Below are 12,029 nucleotides of genomic sequence, written 5' to 3' on the forward strand. Positions count from 1 at the left end.
CAACAAACAATCACACACAAAATTACAAAATGGCGCAGGGAAAGATGAAAAAGAAAGTCCAACTTCCTGGAAAAGCCGGACGAAATAAACAGAAACACGCACACCAAAAGAAAGCTTTGGCGCCAAGGAAAGGAGGTGAGCATTCCGTGATAACATTTGCTTCAGATTGAAGATTGGTCACTTTTAGTACTTGTATCACGACGAGTGTGCCTTACATCGAGACATGCTTGTGCCAATTCTGGATTACATGCCGGGCAAGTATAATAGATGCAGTCACGTGTCATTTGTCTATCATATAATGTGAAAGCGTGTAAACAGAGTGTGTACATTTCTGAACTGAACATGCGCTTATTCACCTGTTACTGTAGATGCATTTCATTACAACTAGTCTCATTAAAGTAATGGTGCAGCCAATTTGCAAACTCGCCAGTGAATTGGCAAACTGATTGGGTTTTGACTAAAACAGTGAATTGGCTTCCAAATCTCGCTGGTGCCGTAGAAAACATAGAATGCTTTTCGCCTGGCACATGTCTGGAATTCCCATATCAAAAGCGATTTGCTGTATTACGCAAGTCGTGATAATGTATTTTACAATTATCAAATTGGTTGCCAACTACAATTAAATTACTAGTAAATGTCTTCTCATCTGAAAATCCCTCATCCCAAAAAATGTGATCTTATCAAATAATGGGCGTTCTGTCATACTCAAGCTTTTCCCATGCCTTTCCCTGGTCAGAACCAAGCACAGTCACCTGACGTACAAATGATAATAAGACGAGTATGATTAATTCACCAACATTTAAAATATGTTGAGAAAACAAATATAGAAAACGATCTGTTAGGGTAACATTAACATTACACCAACTGCTAATAAAATTTGAACACATTTATTGATTTGTATTGAAAACCTCTTGCATACAAACACCTAATTACATGGAATTGTAAACTTTCCCCATCACTGATTAGCTCCTGAAAGTGTGATGACCGGGACGACTGAAAAGAGGCGGTTTCCAGTCGTTATAATTTAGCTGTTCTTTGGTGTAACCCTGGCAAACCCTCTATCCTCTGTACAAAATCTGGATTTGATACTTTACGTTTCACCTGTCAGTAAATAATCTACTGAATTGAAGTACATTTGTGTTCCAAAATGACGAGTACATTTGTGTTCCAAAATGAAGAGTCCATTTGTTGACAATTGCCGGCCTGTGCTAGAAGACAATATATCACATTAAAATACAGTTGGGCAACCACATATTCCATCAATCTTTGTATATTCTAATAATACATAGACAAGGTAGTACAAATGATTTATATTCCACTACATAGAATCACTGATTGTCTCCTACTGTAATATAGATTTGCCCAGATTAGTTGTGGCAACAAGTCGGTGCCAGTGACATTCAAAAGCCAACTGTTTAGTCAAAACCCAAGCAGGTAAACAATTCACTAGAGAGTTTGCATATTGGCTGCCCCAATACTCCTGAGACTTGCTTTGAAACCAGATTTTAAACTTTGGAGTTGAGAGAGCAAAGCTAATATTTTACAAAATTGACTTGTAATAGTGGTATAGTGCACCTAGGGAAACTCCATGGGCATCGAGACTCTGTTAACTGCCCTGGTTTTGCCATGCGTCTTCTTTGGTGAAAATAAATGTATAAAAATTGACATGTCATGTAAACCCTTTCTCCCAAGGTTACAGATAGATATGTTCAACTCAAGGTTGGATTTGGGTCACACCTATCATTGGACTGGTACAGGCAACAATAAAAAAATGTTTTTGCCATACTAGGAGTGATCATAAAAATGAAAATGGAATAGAATAAAAAGACATTTGACATATCTCCAAGTTGAAACTTTCGTCCATCTGCAGGATGGTGAAAGTATAGGCTGGAAACATCTCAGAATAATTGAAACGGTAATAGTGATCACACTGCACAAAGAATCTGATTGGTCAATAACTTTGCTATTCTTATACAATGCGTTTATGAATAGATTAACCCCATGGGTTCATAGAGAGAGGGTGATCATATACAAAACCATGCAATCAAATATTCTTATGAACTGTCACCGAACAAATGCAAAAATTTAAATGTTATCATTTGGTAATCCCCTGATTATCTGTAGAGTATTCAACAGAAAACACAACAACAATAGTGTCAGAGGCATTATTTTCATCTCCACGGACAAAAAAGCTGTTTAAGTCCAGTTGCCATACATGTGTATCACTTTACTATATATTAACATTAGTTGTCAATTCCTTCATCAGACCACAACCAAAGTGAAGCTGATTGAAAATGGCATTGCTATTCTCAAAAATATTTGCACTTCACCAACCGCGTTTCAAACCTCTTGAATTTAGGATAAGTTCTATGTTTTATTTGGGACACATTGAAAAAAATACAACCAGAAATAAATCTACACAGAAATTAGGGTGTTAGGTTCATACACTTTTACTTACAGGGGTGAAATCTTTGTAGCATAAATCTATGAGCTACCTCAATCACTTTTGTGATTCCATTGTGTCACATGCTGCTTTTTGACTCCCGTGTGCGAAGCACAAAAGGGAGTCTTTGCAGTTACCCTGTCTGTATGTATGTATGTATGTGTGTATCAGTCTCGCTTTATTAATTCGCATTTACCTTATATATACATTCGTTTATCAGTAACTTTCACAATTGTAATCGATATCACTTCACTCGTTAATTATTATTCGATTTAATATTAGTTTAATTGTTCCTTTCCCCTCACCTACGTGTGAGTTTTTAAACTGTAAATAATTGTTACTTTTAATACTTGAGTAATAAAAAAGAGAAATGTATGTATGTATGTATGTATAAATGTATGTATGTATGTATGTATGTATGTCACTTTTTTTGTTCCACCGTTTTCTCAAGAACCACTAATCAAATATTGGTGAAACTTGGTACATAGATGCTCTGGGATAATGTGCAGAGTTGATTAGGTTTTGGTAAAAATCTATGAATATTAATTATCTAATTTGCATGATAATTAGCTGATTTTTAGCTGTTCCAAGACTGTTCCACTGATATCTGAAGAACCACTCATTGGATTTTGATGAAACTTGGCACATGCATGCTCTGAACTAGTGCGCAGATTTGATTAGTTTTAGGTAAAAATCTATGAATATTAATTACCTAATTTGAATGATAATTAACTGATTTCAAGCTGTTCCATGACTGTTCCATTGATTTTTGAAGAACCACTCATTGGATTTCAATGAAACTTGGCACATGGATGCTCTGAACTAATGCACAGATTTGATTAGTTTTGGGTAAAAATCTGTTAATATTATTAATTATCTAATTTACATAATGATTAATCAATTTTCTGCTTTTCCACTGATATCTCAAGTACTAATCATAACATTTCAATAAAACTTGGTACATAGATGTCATATGACACTGCACAGACCTGATAGTTTTTAGGGTAATATCAGTACTTATTATTACCTAATTTGCATAATTAATTAATTTTCAGCTTTTGATATTTCGAGTAGTAATGATCACGTTTCAATGAAACTTGGTACATAGTTACTTGAGGACTGTGCAGACCCCTGATTAGTTTTTGGGTAAATATGTGTGCATATTAATTACCTTATTAGCATAATTAGTTAATTTTCAGCTTTTCACCTGATATCCCAAGTACTAATCATCACATTTCAATGAGACTTGCGACATAGATATTCTAGGACTATGCAGAGACCTGATTAATTTTGGGATAAATATTTGTGCCTACATGTATTAATTACCTAATTTGCATAATTAGTTAATTTTTTGCTGTTCTATGGCTATTGCACTGATGTCTAAAAACCACTCATTGGATTTTAATGAAACTTTTAAAGAGTACCCATCACATTTCAATGAACCTAGGACTATACACCATATTAGTTTTTTGGTAAATATTTATGCTTGTTAATCACCTAATTAACATAATTAATTAATACTGATATCTCTAGTATTGATCATCACATTTGAATAAAACTTGGTACATAAATGCTCTAGGACAATAGACAGCCTGATTAATTTTGGGTTAAAATCTGTTCATATTAATTCTCTAATTAGCATAATAATTAATATTTGTTTGGTTCTAATCACATTTCAATGAAACTTGGTACATTGTGGCAGACCTTATTAGTTTTACACTTAAATCTATTCATATTAGTTACCTTATTTGCATAATTAGTTTTCAGCTATTCCATCAATATCTCAAGTATAAGTAATTTTGAATTAATTTTTAATGTGCCTCCAATACTCTTCTCAGCACACGGGAGTTCTTTCTAAGCTTTCTTTGATTATGCTCTGTGAGAGCTATATTTCTACATTTCCAGAAGGGGGCGCTGTTTGTTACATGAAAGTAAACAGATCAAACCAGTATGATGTACACTGTCGCTGGGTCAGTGAACACCATTCTATTTGCATACCATTGTTGATATTCATTTTTCAGGTCGTGTTATAAAACCCAAGAAAGCTAAGAATATAGAAGTAGCTAAACTCAAAAAGGTAAGAGTCCATGTAAGGTCTGACCATTTCACCACCGGTTCCCTCATACGTAGTCTGCACTTTCCTTCAGAAGATTGGGACAAAAATAGCCACATTTTTGGAGTGAAAACTGGTTCCAAAATTAGGGTGCACTTCCAGAAATACAATATACGTGTAATAAAAAAGTGCAGAACAAATTTGGGCAAGAAAGTCTGGTGGTGAAAACATTAAAACTGATCAGTCTTGTAATGTACTGTAGTGGCATTGATTTTCACAGTTATTTAATTTTATTATTTTGATATTTAATCATATTCATTGGGTTTTAAATTTATAGAATTTTGACATTTCACATGGATTTAGTTTCGTGGATCGTGAATAATTAATGCATTTAAAGTATATGTATTATTATATCAATTTGTAGAAAACAAGCATGAATTCACCTTATTTGTTGGTTGCAGAAGGATTGTGGGTCATTCAATGTGATTAAAAATAATAACAATGCTATACTGTGCCATGTTTTGCAGATATATTATCTTCTGCATAGCACTGCGTTTTTTGATTTTCACCATGTCGTTTGATTTTCACCATGCCATTATTAATCACCACTATGATATGGTACAATATCATATGGTACCCTCCATGTTGTATGTTGACGTCCTACACATAGTTGTCTAATGTTTATGGTTTCAGACACTCACTCTTTGAATGTCTAAACCTGTGTGAATTTTCTCAAATTTTTTTCAAAAATGTTGATCAAGATTAAAAAACTTGTACAAAATGTCAGAAAATATGTAATTTGTAAAATGATTTTGGAAAAAATACAGCATTAAACTGTGTAAGAGCTGGTACATTTACTAGTGAAAAAACATTCACACCCATTACTTGAAATGGTGGTCAGGTTCAAGAAGTCAAAGTTCAGAGTGCAGCTTTACAATATGTGAATTAGTTCTTTAAATGGTTTCAGATGCAAAGCACACCAATAGACTTGAGATGCAAATGGCCGATTAGATCTATTTGAAAGTGAGAGCCACAAGACATGTTTTTGCCCCTCAAATAAAGTTCCATTCTCTACTGTCATCACTGTTCTTAATACCATGGTTGCATGAATCAGGGGAACAGAGGATGCAAAAAAAAAGTCTCATGATATTACTGTAGGTTACCTAAACTCCATACACTCATGTCACTGACAGAGAATTGTAGACCATACTTTACTACTAAGCTAATATACATGCTATATTTCTTGCAGAATATTGAAAAGGCCATTGGTAGCAACATAGAAGCTGAAATAGGTGCCAGGGCCAGCTCAGCTGAGCCAAAATCCTTCAACATTGTGCACTCTTCCTCAAATGTGAAAAACAAAGAAGCCAAAAAACAGAAGTGATAAAGAAGATGATTCTATGTATTTGAAATGTACAACTATTATCAGTGCTCATTCAGTTTTTAGCACCTGATAGAAAAACATTATTGTTTTTTCATAGAGGTATATTATTTGTGTTATGATCAGTTACTATTTTTAAAATGATGCTGCTACATCTATTCAATATTATTGGTAAATTGGTCTCATTGCAATAATCCTTAATTACTAGTACCAGAATTATCATAAAATCAGGCGTTAAAATTTCCATCTAGGACCCATCATCCAACTGTTCCAGGACAAATGAAAAATAAAATTTACTAGTCCTGAATTAAAAGTCACTGATCCTGAAAATGTACTGAAAAGTACACTAGAATAAATTCGTAATTTTTATTTGTTATCCTTCGATAGGACTTCAGACTCGCAGGTAAAACGATTGTTGGGCAAATTTGTAATTGGCATTCCATAACGTCCATAATTATGTTGCTCATTGCCGAGTCTCTTGCTTTTTTAGTCCCCGTTCGGACGCAGTCCGAAAACGGGGACTTATGTTTTACCCTGTGTGCGTCCGTCCGTCCGTGCGTCCGTGCGTCCGTGATCACCTGTATCTCGAACATGCATGGACCGATTGAGTTCAAACTTCACTCATACATCACACATTATATGGGACATATGCACATGCATTTTTTTCATGATCCGATTAACGATAGCCGAATAGCGGCCATTTTAAGGCCGAAAATGCATCAAAATCGCACATTTTCACCATTCCGGACCCGGATCTCAGTTATGCATGGACGGATTTTGTTCAAATTTGGTACATACATTAAACATAATAGGACCTTGATGCACGTCATTTTTTTTTTGGATCGGGTTCGAAATGGCCGACTGGCGGCCATTTTGTTTTAAAGAATTCAGTTCTGGATCCGTATCTGAGACATGCTTGGATTGATCGAGTTCAAACTTCACACACACAAGGTACATCATGTCACAAATATGTATGTGCATTTGTTTCATGATCTCATTAACGATAGCCAAATGGCGGCCGCTTTAAGGCCGAAAATGCATTGAAATCGCACATTTTCACCATTCCGGACCCGGATCTCAGTTATGCATGGACGGATTTCATTCAAATTTGGTACATACATTAAACATAATAGGACCTTGATGCACGTCATTTTTTTTTCCGGATCAAGTTCGAAATAGCCGACTGGCGGCCATTTTGTTTTAAAGAATTCAGTTCTGGATCCGTATCCGAGACATGTCTGGATTGATCAAGTTCAAACTTCACACACACAAGGTACATCATGTCACAAATATGTATGTGTATTTGTTTCATGATCTCATTAACGATAGCCAAATGGCGGCCGCTTTAAGGCCGAAAATGCATTGAAATCGCACATTTTCACCATTCCGGACCCGTATCTCAGTTATGCATGGATGGATTTTGTTCAAATTTGGTACATACATTAAACATAATAGGACCTTGATGCACGTCTTTTTTTTTTTCGGATCAAGTTCGAAATGGCCGACTGGCGGCCATTTTGTTAAAGAATTCAGTTCTGGATCCGTATCCAAGACATGTCTGGATTGATCAAGTTCAAACTTCACACACACATGGTACATCATGTCACAAATAGATATGTGCCTTTGTTTCATGATCTGCTTAACAATAGCGAAATGATGGCCATTTTAAGGCCGAAAATGCATCAAAATCACGTATTTTCACAATTCCAGAACCGGATCTCAGTCATGCATGGATGGATTTTGTTCAGATTTAGCACAATGTGTTGTACATATGCAGGTGCATTTCGGTCATGATCTGCTTTGAATGTATATGTCACTCAAATATGAACGGAACGGGGACGTGTCATTGACAATGACTTGTTGCCAAATGTTTTTCAATGCATACTCACTACATTATTGGTAAGAATCCTGGTAAGAGTTCAATACCCATTTGTTAGCTCCGCTGTCGACTTTGTCGAGCGAAGCATATCATATGAGTGATTGTTCGTCGTCTGTGTCAATGTTTTACTTTTTCTACTTCTTCTTGAACACTACAAGCCTGAATGCTTTGATACTTGGTGTATATGTACCTTGGGTATACCTCTCTCAGATTTGTTCATTTCATGATAATATCTTCAATTCTCTAATTTTGGTGAATATTTTTGTAATTTTTGGTAAAAAGTGATATTTTTGACTTCTTGTTGAAAACCGCAAGTCCAATTGCTTTGATATTACATATATAGGTACTACATGTGGACCTCTCACAGATTTGTTCATTTCATGATGATATCTTTAATTCTCTAATTTTGATGAATATTTTTGTAATTTTTGATAAAAAGTTATATTTTAGACTTCTTGTTGAAAACCGCAAGTCCAATTGCTTTGATATTACATATATAGGTACTACATGTGGACCTCTCACAGATTTGTTCATTTCATGATGATATCTTTAATTCTCTAATTTTGATGAATATTTTTGTAATTTTTGATAAAAAGTTATATTTTAGACTTCTTGTTGAAAACCGCAAGTCCAATTGCTTTGATATTACATATATAGGTACTACATGTGGACCTCTCTCAGATTTGTTCATTTTCTAATGATATCTTTAATTTTCTAATTTTGGTGAATATTTTTGTCATTTTTGGTAAAAAGGGATATTTTCGACTTCTTGTTAAAAACCTCAAGTTCAATTGCTTTGATATATTATACATATAGGTACTACATATGGACCTCTCTCAGATTTGTTCATTTTCTAATGATATCTTCTGTTCTTTAATTGCCATGTGCATTGCTAACAGCGGAGCTATCTCAGCCGACAGGCTGCTTGTTTTTATAGCGCTGGATTTTTTTTTTTTAAATTTGACATCAAATGTACAATGGTAATCAGTTTATTCACTGCTAATTTAAAAGCAAAAAATAGTATTTGTTGATGACTTGTATGTGTGATTCTTATTGATGAAAAAGAATGTGTTAGTTAACTTTGATGATATTTTTCACAGACAAAATACTTTAACAACATTCTACTCAAGTGCTGAATATAGATGATATACATATCATGACTAACAAAATATTATGATGTACAATAGCCATATACTGGTATGTTTACTGGACGTGAATGTAAAAGCTTTGTATATTGCTTTACATTAAAACCTGCCTAAACCAAACCCTGTGTAAACACTACAGCCAGCCGATGAGAACCCTAAGAAGCTATTGCAAGGATTTCTACACTATCAGCCTATCATAGTTAGCACCATTTTATGGGTGTTTTTTATGACCAAGTGTATCTCTAAAGATCCTTGTTTACATATAGCAGTATGACCCAAAGTAATAATCATGAAAAAAACATGAACAGTCGAAATTGAGCACAACTATCAATTACTGATTGTATGCATATACATTTTTGAATTGCTAAAATTTTTGTTTTTTAGATCTTTACAAGACATCATCAAACAATTAATCGTATTTCAAAGTTTTTGATTCCTTAACAAGGAAATGAGTAAATGCCTTTTTAAGACGTTCAATATTTCTGTGAGAACTGTAATATACAATATGGAAAGACAGTTTCGTATACTTTTTGGGAATACACTACATGCTGTCTACAAAATGTTTGAGACTAACTTATCTGAAAGTAGCATTGTATAACATAGGTTATAGAGTGTTAGGATTGCTTGAGAAGAAGATGTTTTCTTTTTTCAAAATACCATAGGCTGGATTCAAAGGCAGATTGAGAATTAAATATGAAAATATGGTATTTATTTGTGTCCATTCATACAATGTATCTGTGTATAGTTCACGTTAATTCATTATATAGACTTCATGATCCCACATACTGTACATTTGAGACATAAGATATTGTCTATAGGATATTCAGGTTTGTTAGCCAATACATTGACATTGCTGGCGACTTTGTTCATTGTGCACTTGATTTGCTTTAAAGATGTTGCCACTAGATGGCGCTGTTTTAATTGTTTTCTAATCAAAATCATTGATCAATGTACAGTATACTTATGTAAACGATTGCAAAAGCTGTCAAGTTGGAAGGAACCGGAAACCAGTAGATTACATGATGTAGTTTTGCTGTCAAATCCAAAACAAACAGTACATGTTTGCACTATGTTCATGATCAGAGTAATTGTAACAGAGGAATGGTGGAGTCAATGCATATTTTTATTTTCTCGGCAAGGGAAATAGACCTTGCCATATTAAGGTTCAATAGTACAGGTCACTAGGTGAATAGTACACCACGTCTTCCAGGCATGAGTAGTGTCAGTTATTAGTTTTCTTCCGATTTTTTTCTCCAAAATGCATCACAGAAAACTCGTATAATCTGAGTTAAATTGCCCGAACCAGAGTTAATTAAGATGGTTATTATAGATAAGAATATTTGTGAAACTGTAGTACTATACTATCAAATACATTTCAAGAGATGTGGTACTGGGGGAAGTCACCATGGAAATGGTGGTTATGTTTAGCATTGCAGCCGAACTAGGATATGTTTATCTCAGTAGTAGTGTGTAACTTGATACTAGTTACAACCCGTTCATTTCACAAATGAGACAACTTGCATTACTTTCTTGATGAGAGTGCCAGGTTGATTGTTTTCAATGACTCACCCTGACTCAAAGTCACTGCACTTTAGCAAATGCTGCTGACACTGTGTGCGATTGTATTGAAATATTGTCACCATCGTTTCATTACAGTTGAACTTGCAACCCACTCATCTTTGAGACACCTCACCTGCACAAAACACACTACAACCCATTGCTGAGACGACTTGCCCCAACCTCTTACTGGGACTAACCTTCAACCCGTGGCATCAACTACAACTCATCACGGAGACGACTTGCCCCAACCTATTACTGGGACTAACTTTCAACCCATGGCATCAACTACAGCTCATCACTGAGACGCCTCGCCCTCCCATAACTCTGACTACTGATTATTGGATTGACTAGAATACATTGTCAATCAATGGCTGACCACAACCCAATCACTAGTAAAAATTAAGCCTATAGTGCCTACTACAACAATCACTCATACGAATCCAGTCTGTACAGTATCCACTCCCATCCCTGTTAACCACTACAACCCATGAAATTATATGGATCTGGACTATGGAATTGACTTTAACAACACTGATCACAACTTTTCAATGGTACAAATCTAGCCTGTCTACAAACCCATCACTGGCACAAATCCAGGGGGGCTACTTGCATAGAAGTGCAATACGGGTATGTGCCGCCCGACTGGGGTGTCATTTCACGTTATTTTGTTTAGAAGTGGTTTGGTTTAGAAGAGTGCAGCATTTATTTACTTTTTCACAGGTTCTTACCGGGTACATTCAAAGCCAAATACCGGAAAAGGCTGAATAAAATGCATCGCCCGATTGCGCTCACAGGTTGCAAAAGTTGTGAGCTGGGTTTTTTTCGCTGAAAACACTTGCAGGGGCGTCGGTCATGGGGGGGCGGGGGGACACCCCCCTACTTTCTGAAGGGTGGGGGTCACAATATCAACTGTCCACTCCACTTTCCAGACTTACCCAAATATCAATAATAGGCTTATATCAAAGCCTGCGTTTGTGTAAGGTCTTTGGTTCTGTGTACATGTACTGTATTCTTAATGATCAAGAATGAAAATCCCCAAGTATGCACCAAATGACTTCATTTTGGTTGCATTTTTCAAAAATTTCTACCTTCTGAGGGGGCACATCCCTCCTCGGGGTTACACACCTATATTCCGACACCCATATGTTCGGACATCCCTATATTCCGACACCCCTATGTTCCGACATTCCTATATTCCGACAACCCTATATTCCGACAACCCTATGTTGAGATCCCGGGGGTTGAGATGCTAATAGGTTCTGACACCCTACGACATTTTAGAAACTTTTTTGACATTTCACTGCGTTTTTATCTTTTTACTATAAGAAAAAATATCATTATTCTTCTTCAAATCATTATTCTACGCTCACCTTTTGTAACACAATGTTACATTTCTTTACATTAAAAAATAACTATGCCGGATTATAATACTTGCCACTCTTCTGGCCATGGGCTTTCATGGAGGTGTTTTTGTGATCATCGTCGACAATATTCTCAGACGCGATGTATCCTATCAAGCTTCAGACGCAAAATATTTATTTGTTTAACTATTGCCAAACGTTCAGATC

The 12,029-nt window shown here is 35.5% G+C and overlaps 1 protein-coding gene across 1 annotated transcript; it reads left to right on the forward strand.

Moving 5' to 3' along the window:
• On the forward strand, window positions 1-6,190 carry LOC100378819 (leydig cell tumor 10 kDa protein-like). The gene is made up of 3 exons (XM_002735224.3): window positions 1-135; window positions 4,465-4,520; window positions 5,746-6,190. Exons 1-3 carry the CDS (start codon window positions 30-32, stop codon window positions 5,878-5,880), a joined length of 297 nt encoding a protein of 98 aa, XP_002735270.3. The 5' UTR covers window positions 1-29; the 3' UTR covers window positions 5,881-6,190.
• The last annotated feature ends 5,839 nt before the right edge of the window (window positions 6,191-12,029 follow it).

The sequence above is a fragment of the Saccoglossus kowalevskii genome, chromosome 16, assembly GCF_978046115.1.
Source record: "Saccoglossus kowalevskii chromosome 16, keSacKowa6.1, whole genome shotgun sequence".
Taxonomy (NCBI): Eukaryota; Metazoa; Hemichordata; class Enteropneusta; family Harrimaniidae; genus Saccoglossus; species Saccoglossus kowalevskii.

Coding starts and splice junctions, on each gene's coding strand:
- LOC100378819 (XM_002735224.3), top strand. CDS start 30: ATGGCGCAGGGAAAGATGAAAAAGAAAGTCCAACTTCCTGGAAAAGCC. Junction 136..4,464: donor TTTGGCGCCAAGGAAAGGAG/GTGAGCATTCCG, acceptor TTCATTTTTCAG/GTCGTGTTATAAAACCCAAG. Junction 4,521..5,745: donor AAGTAGCTAAACTCAAAAAG/GTAAGAGTCCAT, acceptor TATTTCTTGCAG/AATATTGAAAAGGCCATTGG.